Source organism: Sphaeramia orbicularis, chromosome 12 (genome assembly GCF_902148855.1).
Source record: "Sphaeramia orbicularis chromosome 12, fSphaOr1.1, whole genome shotgun sequence".
NCBI lineage: Eukaryota > Metazoa > Chordata > Actinopteri > Kurtiformes > Apogonidae > Sphaeramia > Sphaeramia orbicularis.
Window position 1 is genome coordinate 49292553 of NC_043968.1, and position 24131 is coordinate 49316683.

The 24131-nt window shown below is 36.8% G+C and overlaps 1 protein-coding gene across 1 annotated transcript in view; it reads right to left on the bottom strand.

Annotated features, from left to right (window-relative positions):
• trabd2a (TraB domain containing 2A) overlaps positions 1–21922 on the bottom strand; it is a 77138-nt gene extending 55216 nt beyond the window's left edge. Inside the window, exons 1-2 of the mRNA XM_030149477.1 lie at positions 21200–21922; positions 17937–18497 (exon numbers count right to left, since the gene is read on the bottom strand). Of these exons, the coding sequence (XP_030005337.1) occupies positions 17937–18497; positions 21200–21304 (666 nt within the window). The 5' untranslated portion in view covers positions 21305–21922. The remainder of the gene's footprint in view (positions 1–17936; positions 18498–21199) is intronic.
• Positions 21923–24131: the final 2209 nt, after the last annotated feature.

A 24131-nucleotide genomic window follows, 5' to 3' on the forward strand; every position in this document is an offset into this window, starting at 1 on the left:
AAGGTTTTTGTGGATCATTTTTACCTTTATCAGGAAAAAATATCACCTGGATTTGCTTTAAGTGTCAGAATACTATGACATTATGATCACCTATTCTGTTTTCAATCTAGATTTTTTCTAAAGATGAACTGATTCCACCCTGCACTGGACAACGTGTTGGTGAGACGTGTTTTCCGAACTCAACAACAAAAACAGCTCACTGCAGTGCCAGAAATAAATCTCCAATTTTTGACTATGCAGAAGTCAGACAGATAGGGAGACAGGAATCAAAAACCCACACAGCGCTATTTAGAGTCCGAACCAAAACACTGCTGGCAAACTAAACCGAACAGGCCGTGCACACATGCCAGCACACAGTATACATGTTCACATTAATATGCATGCAAACATTTCCATCAGGTGGCATCAATTCTCTCCATCTAAACAAAAACACCAATTCAAAAAACATGATATGCTGGACCTCGGCCTTGACCGCGATCTTCAATACAAACCCAAAATGCTCACGCACAAATGTGTCATGGAAAACAAGACCTGGTGTCCAAACCATCTGTGAACTCATTTGTTTATCATAGTGAAAGACTGACTAATGTATGAGACAAAAGGACTGAGAGAGATAAACAGTATGGCAAGAAAGACATAGAAGTGGGAAGTGGGAAGACAGATCTATCACCGTGAGGAAGATAAAACAAAGTGATAAAAAGGCAAAGGTGGCGGAAGAGAGAGAGACAGAGCGAAGAAGAAGACGGTTGTTTTTGTGCAAACGTCTGCCACGGCCCACAGCCTCACAACCACAGACTTATAAACAGCCAACAAAATATGAAAAGCATCCAAACATATAAAATGTGTTGGGAGTTCAGTTTCCATAAAAGTGTCCCTTTGCATTCACTGAAGATTATACACATGTAAACACACTCCTATCTTATGAGGTTACAGCCAAAATAATAGCTGTCAAAGACACACGAACAATAAGAGACAGGTTTAAAAAAAGGCCTTCACCAATTTTAGATCCAGGGAAGAAACGTGTGGGAAGAGAAACACCAGAGACGGCATATTTAGAGATACAGGGACAGAGTGGATGGAATCTGATGTTAGATCACAGTCTCTATAGGTGTTTCACAAGTAAAACTCACTGAGATGTTTCCTCATTTGACATGGACTACCTGAAATATTCTGTAAAACTACACTGCAAAAAAGAGGTGTCTAAAAAACAAGATAAAAACACTAAATCTGAGGGAAAAAGGTACATTAAACAAGTGAAATTATCTGTCCATGCACCAAGATAATTTCACTTCACAAGATTTCTTGAATTATGATTATTGAATCTAGAAACAAGCATGTCTACAGATGTATGAACACTTAAAATAAGAAATTAACTCTTAAAACATGATAAATTATTTAACATATCTAAATCTTTAAACCTTTTCAATTATTTGGAATGTTCCATCTCTGGGTTTCTGAAATGTTCTGCTGTTTCTTTTAGTATTTATCCTATTCTGATCATAAAGAAGAGCTAAAAACTACAAGTAAATGTCTTTTACATCATGAAAAGAACTGTGTTCATTTTCAGTGTTTCGTGAGATTCAATAAGCAATAAACAATGTCATCGATTTTTTTTTTTTTTTTTGGGGGGGGGGGGTTACAGATACAGTATATTTTTTTTAAATAAAAAAATAAAAAAATGAATAAAAAAAATACAGATACAGTATTTACAACCAAAAAGTGAAGTGAAGTGACAACTTTCACTCAAGACAAAAAGTTAGCCTTTAAACTACAAAGAAATAATAATTTGACCTTTATTATGGCTTAATGTCGGTATCAATTTCAGCCATCTGAATTCATTCTTCTCAAGGGCTGCACGTCACACCTTTGAAATGTCCAAGTTAATATCAAACACATCTTCACAAATCACCTTTTTTAATCTAATTGATCCTCAACAAATCACAAAATTCTGTTAATGTGAACAACGGGAATTCCTCACAGTATAGAAGCTGAAAAATGCATCCATAATTTTGTCAGCTGACTGGCTTTCATTATCACTTTCTTATTTCTGAACATCTTCTGGCAGTGAACTGGTCCCGTCATTATTTCAGCTGCTGATTACAATGAACTTTAATCATCTGAAGTGTCTCTTTTAATTTCATTTTCAGTAATGAAACTCAAGTGTGGCCCTCAGATGATGCGACCCACTTCGAGCTAAATTGTCTCATATTGTGGTGAAAACAGACAAATTCAAAAGTTTTCAGTCTTTTCAGTATCTTTAAATTCCTCTATATTCCACTCAAACTAGTGCTGCTATAAGAACAGAATTTCAGATTAAATTTCAAGACAAATTCAGCGTCATTGCAGAGTGGATTTGTAACCTCCTGTGCAGTCAACTCTAAAGCCTCTATTAAGCCTCTTTAACGTTGTGTGTGTTGAATAAAAAGTCCCTATGTGAAGAAAAGTGGTCATGCAGAGCTATGAAAATAAAACCAAGGCTGTGAAAACCTACTATATGTAAAGAGGCCGAAAGTAAAGACAGATACACCCAGGGTGAAGCGGGATGGTGAAAGGGGCTGAGAGGCCAAACAGTGGTGGTGTTGTTGTTAAACCGTCACTGCTTTTATGGTCTCAGCTCCTGCAGGCAGACAAACCTCCAAAAACACAACCAGTCTTTGGAGTAGAAAACTTTCATCCACAGCTCTGAACTCACTGCGGGTGGGAGGAATCTGATGTACATGTTTATGTATGTCTTGGTGTGCGGATGCTCGCATGAATATTCAAAAGCATATAATCACTTTCATATACCTCTGTGCTCAGTTAGATTGAGTGTGTGTTTACTGCCCTCAGTATAAATCTGAGAGACAATTGTAAGGGTTACATCTCAATATGAAACTTTACCTCTATGAGTTGACTCCAACTCCATCACAAATACATGAAACATCAAAAAGAAACATTATGAGTTTCTGATGCTTTCAGTGTTATGCAAATGATCATTTTAACTGACAGGTGAAATCAGCAAGTGTTTTGATGACTCATTTCATAAAATGCCACAATAATGCAAATTTCAGCTTCTCAGGAGAATTAAAAGCTTTTATTTGGCATAATAGACTGTTTGTTTTATCATAGTCCTTTCGTCTCCTCGCTCAGCAGTTAATAAATTAACCATCAGACCATCATCTGCTTAGATGGCCTCAGTGCTTCGCTCGCTTGTACTTTGCATGTTTTTTGTGTATCTGAAGACTGCTGGGTCTCACACTATTTGTACAGATTTTGTGAAAAAAAAAATCATTTTTTTTTTACATATGTTTTTTTTTTTAACTTTTATTCTACATTTTTACATGTATATTTATTCTACATGAGAACTAAAGACAAGCAGGAATTCAAATTCCTTGTTTGTGTGCACAAACTTGGCCAATAAAGATGATTTTGATTCGGAGAATAATAATCAGCTTAATCCATAATAAGAATCATCATCAATGAGGTATTTTAATTGATTTTATTCTCATATTTCCATTTTATGCAGATTGAGTTTTTGGCATAAAATTGTGGAGTCAAATAAGTGATGGAAAAAGGATTTTTTTTTTTTTTTTTTCCAAATTCCAACACATTTGCATTCTTTTTTTCTAATATATGTTTTGATGCAAACACAATAATAGGAATAAAAGTTTCCTCACAAGAAGTTGGAAACACCGTTTATTTCGTTGAATAATTCACAAAACCAAACAAATACACATTTACTGCCAGAGAGATGGGTTATTAAGTAGACAGAAGTGTACTGCATGCCACAAAATTGAATACATCACATAAAGAAAGTTATATTTGGCTTGCTTTAATATATTTCTTATGTTCATTTATTATTCATTCATTTTCTGAACCATTAAAATACCTATTAAAGTGCATTTAATAGGTAAACTATCCTCATTAACACCACTGAGATGGGGTTTAGTTTAGTTTAAGCATTATACAACTGTGGTAACTTTTGCAGTTGTTATTGCAATGTCTTGATTCATGTTTTTGATTTTATTTTATTTAGTTTTAATTAATTTACTGTTATTTTATTAATGTACCTCTGCACCATTGAAAATCAGGGTTTCCCTCAATGCATTTTCCGATGATTTAACTAAATGAATGAATGATATGAATCTTTTTGGATGCTAGGAGGAAGCTGGAGTGTCCAACAGAGGGAGAACATGCAAACACAGCACAGAAAGACTCACACCAAACCCAGGACCGTCATCCTGTAAGACCATAGTGTTAACCACTGCACCACAGTACTGATAAATAATTAATAAATTAATCATCAGAATACTTCATGTATAATGGACTCATCCAACATAAGAATAATTAATAAGTTATTTTGCATCTTAAGAAATCAAACAGGGCGTCAAAAAAGTCAATTTCAGATTCGAACACAGTAATAAAGTGATACGATACAGTTACAGGCTAGAGGGAAGAACGAAATTCCCCTAAAGTCGAATAAGTGGTTCTCTGCAACAACATAGCAACATGCTTCACCGGAAACTCACTAGAACCGCCGATAAAAAACATACAAACATGCACATTTGATGCCAGAAAGATGGCCAGTCATGTAGACAGAAATATACTGCACACAAAGACACAACCACACACCGCAGGTTTATGCAACATCTCTCCCTCGCTCTCCTTAACGGATACAAAACACGTCAGAGCAGCAGACCATCACATTTCCAGTTGTATTCAGACCAATATCTGTCACTCATCCAAGGAGCAACAACTACTAATCAAAATGAAATGCCTTCCACTGTGAAGATCTTATCTATACGCTACAGGCCATTAGAGCTGGTTACTTAACTGAGATAAAATATCTTATGACTACTGATTTAAAGCTGCCAGTCAGTGGTTTCTGGGCAAACACAGTCGCACAAATGTTGATTAAGAAACAACACAGCATTGGGAGAAATTCCTGAAAAGCTTAGCACAGTTATACTCCTGGTGTGTGTGAAGATATGTAACACAGTCAGAACATTTGCCTGTCTGTGTTTATTTGTGGTCAAAATATTTGCAGAGAACAGCAAAGTCTTACAAAAACCTCCTGTGTGGTGTTCACCTGTGAAATACCACCAAAGACACCAAAAATGTGGACTGGAGCCAGAAAGACACAAGTGGATTTATGCTCAGGTTGGCTAAAAAAAACTATATATGCTCTCTCTGACAGTAATTCAACTATATATAATCTTTATAGGCCACTTAAGAAATAATCTTTCCACTCTGGATACCACAGTTGTTAATTTTGTTCATGTTTTGCATCACATAAATAAACCTTTTATTTGGTGATACAGTAACAGCAGTCTTGTCTAAGTTCTAAAATATGTTGCTCCTAAATAACTCTCAAGTTTCAGAAATTGGGAATGCAAAAGCCAAGAAAATAAGAGAATAATATTCAATCATTTTCCATCCTTGCAATTGTAAAGAATCAAGTTACAGTCTTCACAAATTACAAAGAGGCTGAAAACCTTTCCTATTTCCAGGTGACATTCTGTGAGAACCACTAACTATTAATCCTCTGTGTGGAGTTTGTGGACAGCTTTGGCCTCGTGTTGCTCGGCTCAGGTCCAGCCAGGTTTGGCCTGTTTTTACAGGCAGCGGAGAGGCTGGATTTAGTCCAGGACCAACCACAAACCTGGCCAGTAGGGGGAAGGCATACCAAGAGCAATTCATGAGGCCTTTGTGTGAAATTGTCAAACATTAATGTTCATTTCTAACTTTTTTTCAAATCCACAACCTTAAATTGCTTTCATTTGTTTGTATTAAACTCATAACATATGTTTAGGTGGTTTTATCCTCTACTACGCCTGCTCAAAGGTCACAACATTTCAGATGAGACGATAAGGCCACAATCGTCTGATTGAGTTAACACAAAGCTGTAAAGTGTATTAACAGAGTGCGGTAACAGTGGTAGCTGTTTACTGCAGACGTGTCCTCTACTCTGGTCCCTTCAGTAACATGTGCCCCTTTCCATTCACTTGTGGATGCTAAAACCGTTTCACACATTAGCATAATAAACAACCTGAATTAACAAAGCAAAGGAGGCAGCTTCTGTCACTTACATAAGCAACACCTTAATATTGTTTTAACACTGTGTGACCACTGACAAGTTTTTGAGGTAAAATGCCACTGATGTGCTCCAACCACAAAGGCTTCAACTACTAGAGCGATTAGTCAAGACGTTTCTGTGTGATTTAGGAGCTGTAGCCTGCAGAAATGTTTTCAGTATTAATTTGTGGAGACAAAGAAATCAGTTAGAGTCAGATTGAGTTGTGCCTCCTGGGTTAAAACATGTTCAAACAAAGCAAACCTCACATTTGGCTTGTGTTTTCAGTGACGGTCGGTTGTCCTTATACCTGAAGTGTTCATGTAACATCTGCCAACCCAAAAGCTGACAGGTTGGTTTGAAACTGATCCCATAATGACGGCTACTGTATCGTGACACTGCAGTTTGGAAATTATTTTCTGCAGCTGTATCAAGTTGTCATTTTTATTACAACAGAATGAATATCAACAACCTCTTTCCCAAAACTATGCATTGCATTAGAGGTTAAAGTCTGTCATTTTTTGCAGTCAAATGCTAATTATTCACTGATTGGTCGTAGCTTAGTATTAACAATAAGCCTGGGGTCCTGACCACATTCAGGCTGCAAAAATCTTACCTTACACAACAATAGAGGGAATGATGTGAAGCAATCCAATTAAAATTAGCATTGTAATGACTTTAATGGCTCTTACATACGTATAACTTACATTAGCTTTAAATATGGGAAAGCCTCTGTTAGTGAGTGTTAAGTACATTTGTAGATGCTAAGCTTTTCTTACTTAAATGAAGGTGGAGACAAAAATTGTCTTGCAAAAATGTTTCAATGTGTCTGCATGAGCTGTTAAGCCACAGTAGGGATTTTTTTTACTTTAAACTTAATCATTAAAGTAGCATGAATGTTAATAATGATAAATACGTTTATGTGACTGAGTTCAAGAGGGTGCAAACTTGTGTTTAAGGCTGTGCTTGCAGTGAATCTGGAGATATTTGTTTTAAGTGTATTCTAAACTGTTAAACAGAAGGACAAGAAATTTGCCTGTTTATGGGGGTCCATATATGGCTTTTTTGAAAAACCACAGCTCTTTATGACTTGATTTCCTATTCTGTGCTATACAATACTATGGTCTGATTTTCTAATTTTCTAATTGTATTGTCACTTTATTTTGTTTTATTTCATTTATTTAGTTTCATTTATTTACTTATTTATTTACTACTTCTATTTATCTAGAAAGTCCTCAATTTTATGGTAATTACTTTTAGGTATGTATTTTTTGTATGTGTGGATTTGTATTTTTCTGCCAGGATTAGGGTAATGTTATTTCTCTGTTCATTTGCTACAGAAAAATAAAGGGGGAAAAAAAAGTGTATTCTAAAATTGGACGCAGCACATCCTGACTTTTAACTCCCAATGACATCAAGGTTTTTTTTTTTTCAGTGTAGTGAGAGGTCTACAGAGATGAAGCAACTTTCTCTGTTATGTTCCTTTTCTTTTTTGAGAGCTATCAGGCTAATATTTCAATGTTTTGTTTTTTGTCGACCCAGCAGTAAATAGGATTACAAAACGGAAATGAGAAGTACAAAGTCTACATCTGTTTGGCATTTTTCAGCCGATCCTCACAGGTGTTTCAGATGAATTTAACAGTATTTGACAATATTTCAGGGAACATTTGCAAAAATGACCAAATACTATAATAAGCATGAAGATACAGAAGAAGTGGGGGTCACATTACTGCCTGCCAGGTGAATAAAAGCACGTCACCATGCAGGTACTTCTTAAAGTGTAGATATAACCTGATAACAAGCAAGTACAGTGTGTTTCATAATAAAAAATGTGTGACATTTTTCAGGACGCCCAGCACAGAATAATCAGACTTTTCATTTCATCTTTTACAAGATTAAACATAAGTTTAGGCATTAGTTGGACTTTTTTGTAGATAGTGTGTTTTTTTTTCTTTCATAGCTCCAGAGAAGATCAGTTGCACATCATTTTAAGATTTCAAACATTATACGGATACTGAGCAGATTGTTAAATCAGAGGCAAGAGACAAGCTATTAAATCCCTATTTGAGCTGCAGAAGTCTGTGTTACACAACCAGGAAAAGCCTGCGGCAATATCCAGAAGTCAGACTCCACATGCAGAGGAGTGTATTACAGTATATATTTTCAAAGATCTAAGCATTTTCTTGGGCACGAAGTTGGCACCAATCACCTGTATATGATAAGCTTTCTGTCAGATACAGTTCAATCTCTAGTTCCTTTGCTAAATTTGTCATTTGTCCCTCTATACTCTTAAGATTTGTACAGCTGAATCTGAATCAACAAAAAACATCTGCTGGCTAATTTTATATAACATGGCTTCTTCTGGAATATGAGCATATGTTATATTTGAAGCAAGTCTTTATTATGTTTCATTAATCAATGCATCAAACAGTATGACTGATTATATCCAGGGTTACATCCCTCAGTAGCTTTTGTTTCTGATTTCTTGTTGACAGATTGCATGCATCATTTTCTATCTATAAGGATTTGGGGAAAAAGAAAAACAAAAAGTTTTTGAAAGTGAGAGGAGCTGAACATCTTTGTCTCCGGTGTCATGTATCCAGACAGATGGACAGATAATGTGTGAGGAAATGCCAGACATCTAATATGGGACTGTTTGGTCAACAGAAGGGAGGAAATCAAGCACCTCTGTGTGACATGAAACCAGTGACTAAAAGGAAGCTGTGAAGACACGTTGGAAATTCAACCATTGAAATGTATGCACATACGGTGTCCTTATACAGCATACATTCATACACTGACATGGACATGAACTCAAATGAACACAAGTGAATGGAAACCATACTTGTTACACAGATGAGACCAATACAAACACACAGTATCTACACACCAAACTGTGATTAAAAGTCTGCTCCAAGTAAGTTATGAGACACACATAGCTAATGTCAGGAACACAATAAATGAACTGAATGAACAAGCAGCTGCACTGCAAAAACTGAACAGTTCCACAGGTGAATTTATCTTTCAACAAGACATGAGGAGGTATTTCACTTTAATCTGTTTTATTACACTAACATCTACCTTTCACGACTTTAAGAAATTACACCACATGTTTCCTGGTAATATCTCAAATAGTGACATTTACTTGGAATATCTTTTTCAGCAGTTATTTTTAAAAAGTCCTCATGATTCATCTATTGTCTAAATAACAAATGAATATTCTTTAGGCCAGAACTATCTGGCAAAACATCAAACCTCTGCTTGAAACCCTTAATGAGTTTAATAAATCAAACTATACAGGTTAAGATCCATTGCTATGTCAGTCCATGACATATTTTTGATTTAGTCTCCCCATATGAGAATACATAGTGTATAGATTACATCACTGCAGGCCATTCTGCTCTGACGATCACTGAATCAATGCAGGCTGAATAGTTATGTTATGGTTCATTCCAGTGGGACAAATGAGATTTAATCAGCTTTGCTGCCTGTGTAAAACAGTGCAATACTGTCATCATGCCAGCATGTCCTCTCTCTCTCTGGAACACACACAAACACTACTTGGTCTGTCTATACTTGTGAGGCCCACACTGACATTATGCAGTTCTATCACACATTTTTACCATTTGTTATCTTATTCCAACCCAAACCTATTAACTAATTCCAAAAAACATTGCCATTGTACAATTCTGGAAAAATCATGTCAACGTTAACTCTTTAAGTATTTTGTCATTGAATATTCTGCTTATTTCATCCTGTTCTGTCCTTTCAAACAAATCCCATGGAACCTTCCAATAAGAAAATGGCCAAATACATAAGTTTTTTTGATCCAGTGTGAATTATCAATTACACATATGTTAAAATGTTCCATTTTAAAAGAACATTTTACAAATCAATAAACTCAATATAAGTTGTACAAATTGATGAGGTATATGTTAAAATGTGAAAAACCTCAATAAAAATGTGAGTATAAAAAAATTGATGAGGTATGACTAACTCCTAACCTCTCAACATGTCCAGTCTTCTCACACCTTTTATACGTTTTCATTCAGTCTCAAAGCACGACGTAAAATTTGTAAAAGTGACGACCCTGAGTATAATGTAAGACAAGATTTACAACTTAATGAGTCATTTGAAACATGTCTAGTATTGCCATTCTACTACTTTTAAACATTACTTTGTTGACCCCTTTAAAATTATATTTTAAATTGACAAGCATTATCTATTTCTCACCACTGACCTCCAAACATATTCTCTTTCACAATAAGTCCCATGGGCACAGCCGGGGGGATGGCAATAGAGCTCATATCTGACTCCCTCAACATTTTTTGTTTAGGCCATCAAAGAGTTTTGATTATGGTTAAAAAAACAGACTGTTTGACTTAAATATTAATAAATGAATTATTAGTCATTTATTCATATTTGTAGACTTCTTTTGTCTGGAATAAACCAAGTCCTGGCATCATTCTCTAATCCTTACCAAGTGCTTCCAGTGCCTAAACCTCACCACAAAGACTTTTAAAAGTATAATAATGCTGTAATAATGTTAGGGAAACAAATCAAATATGTGAAGAATTGACATTTATGTTCATGCCAAAAGTGCCATGAGTGAATAAAACAATACATCATTGATATACACCATTCTAGAATTGTTGATACAAAACATATTTTTTTGGTTTGGAAACACTGATATTATATTTATTTGAGGTTTGAAGAAACATACAGTGACAACATCTCATGAATGAGTTGTTAATTCTCACCTTAACCTTAAAACCAAATCTTGACCTTCAGACGGTTATCTGAGAACAGAGTCTGTTCTGAGATGGAAATAAAAACCGCCATTTTACTGTGAGAGGGGATTAAGCTACATTTTTCATGAAATTTACATAATCAAAACACTCAGCGGTCATCACCACTGGGACAGGACAGACTGTGGGTGTTTCAAGATCTTCATACTTTGCGACAGTGTCTGTCTTCTCCAATGAAGATCTGTACAGTGTGAGCCATTGGTCTGTGTGTGACCTCTCAGATCTGAATGATGGAACTAGACATTTTCCCATAAAATTTGCTGATTCAAGAGTTATACAATGACTTACTCAATGCTAAAATGTAAGTCCACAGTTTCAAACCATTTTGGCTTGTATGTGTAATTGAAACCAGACCTCTCCCCCACTGTACAGAAAATCATAAAACATAAAATCAATCTTAACCCAAAGGTCAAGATGATCTGTTAGAAATTATCCCTTTTATCTGAAAACCTGAACAGCATTATGTTAAGAGATAGAACACAGATATGACAGATGTAAAAGTTTGATTTGAGCCAAAACAGTTGCTACAGATACAGATTATATGCTTCTGAGATAAAGAACAAGATAGGGAAGGAGAAAAAATATATAAGTCTATCTATCAAAGGAGGACAGGGCATAATTCCAGGCAGACAACACTGAGTTCTGTAAGGTTATGGAGGTGGGTTTTATTCAGATTTCAACAGACCTTGGCTCATGAAACCACACTGGATCCGGAGCCCTACAACCTGCCAGTTCAACTGCAAAGAAAATACCAGAACTGAAGTTACAAGGTTGTCAAACAGAGGCAATGTCATGATACCTCTAATGGAGACGGAGTCATGCCTTCCGTCTTTAATGGCTCATCTCCTGATCTCAGTCTGCATCTCAGCTCTCCTGGTCCTGAATGAACCAAATGGCCTTCAAACATTCCTTCCCCGTTCTCATAGACATACACTGAGACCTGCATTCATCACCTCTCCATGCACCATTACTCCCAGTGATGGGAGGAAAGAAACAACACTTTCATTAGAAGGTCTGCTCCACTGAGGTGTGGAATGTCCCGTGGGTTTCCAACAACAGTGACGGAGAAAGCAGGCCTTCATACAGCTATTGTTGTCCACAACAAGCTCACTTAGTGTAATGGGCAAGGCTGAGCCAGCGTTTCAAAAGACGAGGGGCGCCATGCACGAATAAGAGCAGTCAAGCTTAGCCAGATTAGAGATCTGAGCAAAGAAAGTATAATCCATTGTGGTTTAAAAATAATGAGCTCATTGAGCTTAATTTATATTGGCAGACAACCTTAAAATTGACATATCACTTGTAGGGTGAGATTAAGAGGTGCTTTATCTTTTAAGCCTGAAAATAAAGCAAAATGTATATCAAGTCTTTCACACTAAAGACAAAGCGTAAAGGTGAATTTCCAGAAGTACTGTTTTTCTTTGAAGATGATTTGAGGGTATTTTTATGAGGACAACTAGACAGAAGACAAGAACGATCAACATTATGACAACAGAAAGACTTCAAGCCTCTAGACCCACAGACCCAAGCCGTGTTCATCCTGGTCCATTACAGACCATCGATATTGTACAATGTCACGCAAAAAATCTTTACAACCCAACTACATTTCAATAGACAAGGCTAAAAAATAAACATGTGCGTGGCAGATTTTTCTTGTTAACCACAACCTCACCCCTCATATTTAGTGTGGAATCCCTCACAGAGGCCTGAATACCCTAAATTTAAACAAAGAGAAAATAATATAACCATCATTTACTGAAGTACATAGTTTGATTCACTGGGTGTTTAGCACCACCGGAATATGTTGGGGCCTATTTCACACCTCAAACTTCTTCACAACTAGATTTCAATACAATTCAAGAGCAACCACCATGATTTTCCAGTTCAGAAATGAGAAACAAAGAGCACTGACAGCCCAGAGAGTAGTGCAACCATCCAGTCAGCTGTACCAGAGTTCATGTTGATGTTTCAGTGAAGTAGAGACTGTCTCGCAACTTTGGCTAAAATTTTCACTTTACTTCAGCCGTTGAAAATCAATTTGCATTTTGTACCATATATCAATATCTACACTTTTGAACTAACCATTTGGACTAAACCAAGCAGACAGACTGTCATCCAGTGTTTCAACAATGGAATGAGATTAAAACATAAATTTCAGATACTTCACTGCAATATTTGAGTTTCCACTTTCTCTTCCCTTCCTTTATATGTGTTTTATTCCAGATGTAAATGGCCAGTGAAAACATTACACTGACTATTATAGACTATAAATATAATTTTCTTGTTGTGGCCTGATAAAACAGCATTTTTGGTCAAGAATGGCAGCTGAGGCGGCGGTGCTGTTTCACCAGAATGTACCTCACTCATCACAACCTATCTGTACATCTCACACTTCAGTGGAGCTAAAAGGCTTTAAATGGAAATGCCCTTTTCACCTACACTGAAAAGCTGTGAACAAAATGTTTACTGAAATATTAAGCGGCCTGCTTCAAGCCAGGCGGGTTAAGGCATCCATCAAACTGCTGTTGATTAGATCATGTGGAAATTATGGAGGGCCAAGCTGTGTGTTGTGTTGGTGCAGTGTTGGGGTAAGGGTTGTTTCTGGGACACCGGCAAATATGGTGGATTCTTCTGAGGTTTTACAGACCATATTCAATGACAGTCGAGAGGATGAGAGGTCTCCTTTCTTTATATCCCTGGTTCAGACACCCATATTTTTTTCCAACCACCATAACAACAGTTCCTCTTATAATAACACAAATGTCATGATTCGAAAAAAAAAGGAAAAAAAAAAATAAAAACACTAATGCAGGTTTGTTACCACTTTTACATTAATAAGGTTATTTTCTTACCAAAACATGGTTGTGTTTTCACAACAGTTTTTATGATGACTTTGAAATTTAATGATTTATACTGACAAGACTGACCACTAAGTGGGTTTTATAGAATACAAACTGTATTTTATTTCCATTTTGCATAATGCTACATCCATTTCACTCTGGCTCTGAATCAGCTATTAACAAATTAGGAAGAGACTCTTTGCTTACAGTGACTGTAATTGGGATATAAATATCAACTAATGCTAGACTGGGAAATTTTAGATCATGTTTGAATGTAATTCATAGGGAGTGTAGAAATTGTAGCATTAAAAAAGAAATAATACTACTGTCAAATCTTTCCTACTCTACTAAGTTTTTAAACGACCCATTTATTAGTGTAATTACAGTATTTTACAGCATGTGATGCACTAACCTATAGCAAAAACTCTTCATAGATTGGTACCATTACCCTCGCTATTACAGGACAAAAGTTTATTCTGTTTATTCTTTATTGAGGATCCCCATTAGCCAATGCATAAATGACAGGCTAGTCTTCCTGGTGTCTTCTTCAAAAAAGTTAAAGATACAAAATAACAGTGCACAGATCCAGTTACAGTAAAAAAAAAAAAAAAAAAAAAAAAAAAGGAGAAGAAGAAGAAGAAGAGAAAAAAAAAAAAAAAAAAAAAACAATTTCCAAAATGGTAACCTGAAAAGACTAGTAAGTCTCAAGCCGTAATAGTGACTTTACATTTACTTGAAATAGTTCTAATATTTAAAGAAAGAGTGTTCCATAAAGAAATAGCTCTATATACAACAGTGCTTTTTACTGAATTAGTTAGTGAGTTTATTTTGGTCCATTTATAGCGTTATTACAGCATCTCTCTGCAGTAAAGTGTTTCTGTCAAAATTAACTCGTAGAGTTTGTGTATCATGTTGTTTTGCTGCTGTTGAAGAAATGCTGTAAAATTAAGTCTGTCAACTGCAGGTATGGTTTCTGAACTTCAACATAGGGTAAGTATGATTTACACAGATGAAAAAGAGTTATGAAAAACTTAACTGATTTAATATGAAACTCTAACGGGTAAAATTAGACGCTGCGATCTATGTGTTTAATGGCTACACAGCAGCTGTATGTACATAAAAATGTAGGTGTGTTTGTTTACTTCATCTAGGTATTGTCAAAATAATGCATTAACTTTAGACCACAATAACACAAAGCCAGACACACAATCTAAGTAAAGTTAACCAAACTCAAATTGGTTGTAACTTACCTATATTTTATAACAGGTGACAAAATTGTGATTCAGATCATGATCTTTATCCCAAAAGATCATCATTTAATCTTTTGGCAAGATCACTCAACCCTAACTAACGCAAAACCTTCTATAAATCATCCTGTGTTTTTCCATATCGTTCAGCCAAACTCAATGTTATCCCAAGAAGCTCTTGCAGATTCTATCATGGACAACACACTGCTTGTTAGAAAAAGGTAAACACACACTGTATGTTGGTTTAAGCACTTTGAAAGGAGACTGGAGCTGTCATTTGTGAAGCGTTGACAGCCACATCAGAATCACTCAAACTAATTTAAAATAAGTCAGTTATAAACATATGAGAGGCTTAAAATAAAAGACGTGTAAGAGGATATGAAAAATAATATCTATAATTTCATCAGCTCATTTCTCACAAAAGAAATCACTCCCCACACTGCTGCTCATGTTACATAAATACACGCAACCCAGTGAAATGGATTTATACTGGAATGCCTGTGGCCCAATTTACATAAATTTATATTAAACTAATTATATATTATGGTTTATGATTGTTGACATCCCATATCCACAACTCACATGAAGCAGAATGCAAATAAAAGTGCTGCTGGGTGGTTTGGGCACAGACTTATTCAGAGGGGTCAATGAGGCCTGCTTTAAAATAACAACACTGGAAGCTTCTCGGTGTTAAGGTAAATGGTCGAGTGTAATCCCCTTAGCTCCTAACCAGCATTAGGAGAAATTCCTCAATAATACGCAACATGATTTCATAGTGACTGCTGCCTTTGAACGATGTTTGTAATGCTGAGAGGGTCACAGAGGGGCACAGAAAGACAGACAGACAGGCAGACGAGGGGACTTAAGAGCACCGGCTTCAAGAACAAGGTTTCTTTTTTTCTGGTGATTTCAGACTCGGGTCATTAGGATCCATTTTTCTTTAATAATAAAGGACACGGTGGAGCACGGCTGAATGTTTGTACAGCTGATTATTAACACCCCACCTTTCTCCACCCAGCCAAACTCACAGAAACAGAGAGGAGGAAGAGAGTAAAACACAGGCCACTGTTAACAGAAAAAAACTGTGTGTTGTTGGATATCTAAGTCTCTTGGGCTTAAATGTTCTAAGAGGCAGATTGTTGGGCATCAAAAAGGAGTGAGATGAAGGCGTTTCTGAAGCTATCAAACCATCCAATGGCAGTTCAGATGGTACATTAACCAGCCATGACTGGTCCAACTTAAAGAGGATGCTGTCATGTACACTTGTTGAAATGCAGATGGAGACAAACAATAGAGGCAATCTTAATTAGAACATATGGGCACTGCATTGATCAGTAGAACTGATGACAGCTATTTGAAGATCTGAAACACATGGCTGATTGACCAAAAATTCATCAGAACCTACTTATGTTTTTTTTATCATGTAAAAATACTTTATTTTGCATGGCCATGATTTTTTAATTTTGTAACTATGATTTTGATCATTTAGAGGTTTGGGCTGTTATTTGAAGAAAATAAGAACTGAGACTGTTTTCTATTCCTTTTTTTTTTTTTTTTTTGACATAGACCTGCCAAAATCCATCCTTGATCAGGAAGTTTTTCTATTATAACTACACTTAAAGCTGCATATGACTTTCAAATCTGAAAATCAATCTGTAAAACCCACGTGACAGCCTAACTATCACAAATCCATTAGTCTTTCCGTGATTATGCACCTGAATCACTTCTTCACTTATTCTTATGGTACAGCAGAGTGGATTTCTTAGATGTGATAGAAGAGATTAGTGACATATTTGGTTTATACCTGTGGGTTTAAAAGCGATATACTATGTACATATTTGGTCCATACTTCGACTACATGACAGACTGTAAAGTTGCTGTAAATTGGCCTCACCAGTCAAAACACCTCTACAGTCACTTGTCTCAATCATTTTGTTGATGTTAGCTCTTATCAGGTGCTGTCGTAATTTGCCAGCCTATGGTTAAGATGTTAAAGGTCTTCAAAGAAGTCATCTGATTGTCAAGGAATCGACATAGTTATTTACTCATTGAATTCAGCCTTGTTTCATTAACCCTTTCATGCATGAATTATGAGAACCGTAGTCAATATTTTTGTTTTTATTCTTCTTTAGGCATGAAAAAAACAATGAAGTTGAATTTTCTTAATGACCCTATTTTTCATGCAGTTACAAAAATGTCCACTCAGCTGGACACCATGTGTTTAATTTTTGAAGCAAAGAAACATGTATTTAAAACCTATCTGTAGAAAGTGATATGTGTGAAAACTATGAAATAAAAACTTTTTTAATGCTGTTAATCTGATGTTTTCTCACATTTTAACATCCTCTAATACAAGTTATTACTTACGTCATAGAGATAATTTGCAAAAAAAAAAAGAAAATTGTTTAGCAAAACTGTTAATTACAGTCCAATAACAATTAGCAATTGATTAATACTAAAACATGTTACTGCAGATCAGGTTTATCAACAGCACAGTTACAGTAATGGTATAGATTGCAGTGTTTGTGATGATGCACTGTGTTGGCTGATATGGAACTAAAACAAGAAAACACATGAATATACAAGAGAACAGCTGGAGAATAGCTGTCCACTGTAGTGACGACTATACATGAAAGGGTTAAGTACTCCAAACAGATCAGGCTCTGGTCTCCCCTTGAAAACCTCAAGGTTGCAACTGGTTTACACCCACAGACTAAGATATCATTCCTTTAGTCAAAATATCATGGGTTGAACTACCCATTAGCACCACAGCTGTTTGATAAGACATTATACAAATATCTCACCCATATGTTTACACTGTATGCACATTAAGCTGCAGAACCTTTTTTTTGTGGCAGCAAGAAAACAGCATCCCTGCAGGTAATCTATTTTATCACGAACCTTTCTGTGATGCATTCAGTGCTCATCTGTAAATACGACAATAAGACATTAACATCTACAACATAACAATACATAAGACAACATAACTCACCTGAGAGAAGTTGAGTCCATTAAGAGGATGACACTGTTCCTCCACCTTCTCAACAGCCCCGGTCCTCTTCCTCATCCTCTCCGCCTCCTGGGCCAGGTACAGGTCCAGCACCGGCACCCCTCGTGTTTTAATATCTGCCTCAGTCAATGAGTTCACCATCAGCATCACCCACACGGGCCTCTTCCTTTCCCAGTTCCCAGCGATGGCATTGAACAGGTAGTCTGCGTAGAGCCCCTTCCCTCTCTGATCTGGGGTCATCCAAGAAGGCATCATGAGCTTTACGTACTCTAGGTGTCTTTTTAGTCTGCGGTAGATGTCTCTGGGCAGGACGTCCTGGAGGTTCTCACCCTGAGGAAGCAGCTGACAGCTGGTCAGGGCTGAAATGGTGTAAGGGTCTGTCAGGTCCAGTTCAAAGTAGACAATGTTGCTCTCCTGGAAGGCTTGCTTGGAGTTTTCAGGAATGAAGTCCCAAACACGTGTATAAGGAACATGGATTGTGCCATAGAAATAGGAGGGAGGATCTCGTTTGATGGTCCACAGGAATGAGTTTAGGTCAGTTTGCTAGGGGACAAGAAGAGACAATTAGTAGTACAAGTAACAATAATTTACAGTCTCTATATTAACCCATAAACCTAGTGCTACTTTTGTGGCAGGTCCCAAATGAATTTATCTCTAGATTTAACCTTTCTTAAGTTATTTATCTCCATTTATTATAATATTATCCTCTGTCTGTTTGTGTTTTTTAGGTGAAAATCTGGTATTTCCCTTTATTTAATTCACTGATCATGTAGATGTTCATAAAAGCTCAGATTAAAGTTGAGTGTTATTAAATCAGAAACAGAGAAAACTGAAGAAAAAGTGACTTTTTCAGCAAAGATATCAATGACTGAACACAAAAACTACTGTCTCCATCCATTGTCAATGATCCAACTCCATGGGTTTTACTGGTGAATCAATGTTGTAGAAGATGATGGTGTTTCCACGTTCACTACAGAGCCTCTGAACGTCCAAATGGGTCATATCTGATGACCATGAAAAGACGACAAACTGCATTTTACACCAATTATTTACATGTATTGATAGGTTTAGTGGATCAACAGGTATTAAACATTTTGGATCAGCAGATGCTTTTGGTCGTTGGTTACTGTTTGGGTCTTTATGGGTTAAATGCATGCCAAAATATAGCCTGAAAAAGGTTTCCAGAGTCAACTAACAGTTCAAACATTTAATTATCTATAAGGACAGAAGAAAGCAGTAAATGTTTCAGGACCTAGAAAAAGTTTTTGTCATTCAGCTCAAAAAAATGTTCATTTATATAGTAATTCAGAGATTTTAATGACTGATTCAGCATAAAATGCAAGCCAGAGCCAAAAGACTAAGAAAAAGAGCGACGTGTTAGTGAAGACAAAAAGGGACACAAACTCCATTTTTAGGAAACTAAAGAGGCAGCTTTGACGTGTACAGAGGGATGTTTGGAGACAAAAAGATGTGTTTATGAATGGAACCTGCTTAATGTCACTACAGACACAGATGCTGATTCATGTTCCTTCTGCTGCCATGTCTCAGCCCTGAACCTGTCTGGCACCAACCACCAAAGCCATCAGTGTGTCTGTGAGAGGCTGTTTATTAGAAAGTCAACTAACACACTGATAATGACTTATTAACAAGCCACTTAGGACCCAAGTGCCAAACAAACAATACATGTCAGGGAGTGTTAGACCGTTGTAGACCAGCATCTGAATGTTGTCCCTTACTGTTTATGCTGAACTGATCTGTGACTTCATAGACTCCTGCGGATTAAAAGCTATGATCTTTAATAAACATGAAGCCAACACACAAAACGAGTGATGAAATGACAACTGTCTACTGCAACTGTCTATTTGCTGATCACTCATAAAAATGTCAGTCATACCTTGGCTCTGTTTCCTTTATATCAAAGTCAACTTGGTGCTATATCACTTCTAACATTCATTTGGGTGTTTTTAAGACTAAAAAAAATTGTTGACAGTAGAAACATTTTAGTCAGTAGTTGCAAACCTACACTTATCCTGAGAACTACAAGCAGATCAGGGTGTCTGTGCAAATATATCACACTTAAAGCATAGAAACACTGGAAATGTCCTTTAAATCACCAATTAATTAAACAAGCACAACTACTTTTCTACAAAAAAAAAAAAAAAAATTAACACCAAATGAATAAGTATGAAGACAAAAAAATGACATTTTAAAGGGTCTCTCGTTCACACAAGACGTGATGCGCAAAGATAATTTTACACAGTATTTGTCATAAGGTGGGAAAACTACTTGTCCTTTTACTTTCACAGTAACTTATTTTTCTGATGAAATGACAGCTGCCTACTGGAACTGTCTATCTACTGATCACAGTCATACCTTGGCTCTGTTTCCTTTATATCAAAGTCAGCTTGGTGCTATATCACTTCTAACACTTCATTTGGGTGGTTTTAAGACAAAAAAAATTAGTTGACAGTAGAAACATTTTAGTCAGTAGTTGCAAACCTGCACATACCCTGAGAACTATAAGCAGATCAGGGTGTCTGTGCAAATATATCACACTTAAAGCACAGAAACTCTGGAAACGTCCTTTAAATCACCAATTAATTAAACAAGCACAAATACTTTTCTAGAGAAAAAAAAAAGTTAACACCAAATGAATATGTATGAAGACAGAAAATGACATTTTAAAGGGAGACTTGATGCGTAAAGATCATTTTACGCAGTATTTGTCCTAAGTGGGAACATTACTTGTCCTTTTACTTTCACACTAACTTACTTTTCTGATGAAATGATAACTGTCTACTGCAACTGCCTATCTACTGATCAGTCATGAAAATGTCAGTCATACCTTGGCTCTGTTTTCTTTATATCAAAGTCAACTTGATGCTATATCACTTCTAACATTCATTTGGGTGTTTTTAAGACTAAAAAAATTAGTTGACAGTAGAAACATTTTAGTCAGTAGTTGCAAACCTACACTTATCCTGAGATCTATAAGCAGATCAGGGTGTCTGTGCAAATATATCACACTTAAAGCACAGAAACTCTGGAAATGTCCTTTAAATCACCAATTAATTAAACAAGCACAACTACTTTACTAGAGAAAAAAAAAGTTAACACCAAATGAATATGTTATGAAGACAGAAAATGACATTTTAAAGGGAGACTTGACGCGTAAAGCTCATTTTACGCAGTATTTGTCATAAGGTGGGAACACTACTTGTCCTTTGACTTTCACACTAACTTACTTTTCTGTTCAGTTCGCAGTTTGCTGAGTCCTTGAGCCTCCACTGGTCTGCTCGGACCAACAGTACCAGACAGGACTGAATGAATGCGCCCAAAGTGCCCCGCATCGTCGCTCTCTCCAAAAACGTGCACAGTAACTTGTTTGCCTCGCAACGTGTCGCAACAACTATTCTACAGAAAGCATGGGGGTCAAATCTTATTTCCACAGTTCTGGCTCCATGCGGTTGCGTAAAATGAGCTGACAAGTAGCCGACAAACCGCCGGACAGAGTCATGTTGTTGGCTTCAGCCTGGACATGGACGCGCTGTTGCAGTTTTCACGTGTGTTTGAGAGCGAGTGAGAGAGGTGGTCATTGGAGTTACACGGGGTCACATCACCCTCTCTCTTCTGGCCACACAGTACTTCTGTCTCCACACCTCCTCCTCCTCCTCCTCCTCTCCGTCTGTCCTCCCTCTGCCAGCGTTTTTGCACGCGCTGATCCAAAACTTTGAGTGCTCCAAGAATATGTGCGCAGGTCCCACGCCGCGTCACCGTACCTGAAGCCAAAAACAGGGGAAAAGTCTTGATTGTTTTTCTAGCTGGTCGGTCTGAGGCTGAGGGAAAAAAAAACGTGCATGGATGACTGGTGGAGTGTCCTGTGTGAATGAGCGGCGACGAGTTGTACTTTCCAAGGAAAAAGTCTTAAAACCAAAACTTTTCTACAGACCGATCCACTGCCAACTCCTCTCTCTCTCTCCTCTCTCTGGCGGTGTGAGCATCTTTGTCGGCCATGCAGCTCAACTATAGCCCACCTACCCCCTAGGTTGCCAACCCCACCCTTCCCTTCTCCCCACACACGCGCGCACACAGCAGTAATCTGATTAAACATCACCCCGCCTGTGACGCGCAAAGTCCCCACATGTCACCAAAAGTGAATACGGATCACTCTGACGCACTAAACGCGCCAGAATAATAATAATTAAAAAAAAAAAAAACTCACAACCTGACTGGAGTACGTTTAACACAGCTAATACTTTAGATTTTCACTTTGCAAACTCTGTGAGGCCTAACGACGTGGGTGCCAGTGAGATCCCGTGGATAGATTATCATGCCCTGTTGTTAATGCTTTACAAACTGGACGCATTAACATAAGAAAAGGCGCAATTACAGCGCTTTAGCCTGCGAAAGCAACAGTGTGCAAAGACATGCGGACAAAACAACTCCACTTTTTTTTATCAGCTGACATCATGTCTCTCACCTATAACCTCATTATGTGGAGTTTTTCTTAAGGATTCGTATGTTGAATCAGGTGAGACAAGACAGGTTTAGTGTGGAAACAGATGTCAAACTGATCATAATGATTCACCTGAAAGCAACTTTATTATGGCTGGATGCTGCAAAAGAGATGGATTCCTGTTTTGTTCAGTGGTGATGCTTTTGGTTCTGCTTTTTTTTTTTTCCCCCGCAACTATTTATTTGCTTTGTCTTTATCACAATAACATTGCAACTCTGCAATTGAAAGTATACTTTTTCCTCAATTTTTACTCTGTTTTGGCAGTTGTAACACAGAGAAATGGATGAACAAAAGTGGTTACAGCAGGGGTGTCAAACTCATTTTAGTTCAGGGGCCACATTCAGCTAAATTTGATCTGAAGTGGGCCAAACCAGTCAAATAATGACATAATAATAAATGAATAATGTCAACTCTGAATTTTTCTCTATGTTTTAGAGCAAAAAAAGTTGATTTACATTATGTAAAGGTTTACATCTGCAAACTATCTTTTCAAAAGATGTGAATAACATGAACAAACTGAAAAAAATAAGTATAATTTTAACAATTTTCTGCCTCAGTTTATCATTTACACACGTACATTATAAAGTACAAATCACAGTGGATCTATAAATACACAAAATATTTAGCAACAGGCAGAATATTGTTAAAATTGTACTTATTTCTCTAAAGACATTTCAGGTTGTTCATATTTGTTCAGGTTAGTTACATTTTTTGTGAATTTATACTTTGTTTTAGTGTAAATACATGAAAATATTTACATTTACAAAGAGAAAAGTTTAGAGTTGTCATTATTTCTATGTTATTATGATAGTATTTGACTGGTCCTGCCCATTTGAGACTGAATTGGTCTGAATGTGGAACCTGAACTAAAAAGATTGCTAATATCTTAGTGTAATTTTTGCATTTCACAAATTCATCCCAAGGGCCAGATTGGACCCTTTGGTGGGCCGGATTTGGCCCCCGGGCCGCATGTTTGCCACCTGTGGGTTACAGTGTGGATGTGTGTGCTTTTCTGCTCCATGTATGTGGTTCACACAGAGGCAGCAGACACATGTTGATACTGTTGGATGTCTGTGTTAATACAAAACGGTTTGTTGACAGGAACAGTGACTTCGGGGCTTATTTTCGTTGGTTGCTGTTTGCAGACAAATAGAGGAAAGTGGAGAAATGATGAGACCAGGCTGCACGCATTAGAAGTGCATTCAACGGGCCGTGAATGTCTCATGGAGGATGAATACTCACTGAGGGCTGCATACATCTTCATTTTGCAAATATCACAACTATTTTAAGACAGCTTAACATGACAGAATAGATGGAGAGCTGTACTGGGAGGTGAAATTAACTTATACATACACAAATGCATGCATTGATAATATAAGTATAAACAAGATGCATAGTTTAGGGACCAGTTTTGTAAGTTTCTGGCCCTCGAGATGCACCAATGTAGTAAAGGCAAGCAGTAAAGGCCAGTCAAAGCTCCCTCTAGTGGAGAAAGATGAGTAAGACGTTATTCTTTTTTCTTCAGTATGATACTTTGAGCTTTAGATATTCAGATAAAATACTTTAGATAGGCTACAACAAAAGAGACAGAAGAAATTAGCACTATAAAAAGTACTATAAAGTATCAAATCTTTGATATCATGCATAAAACGAAAAAAAAA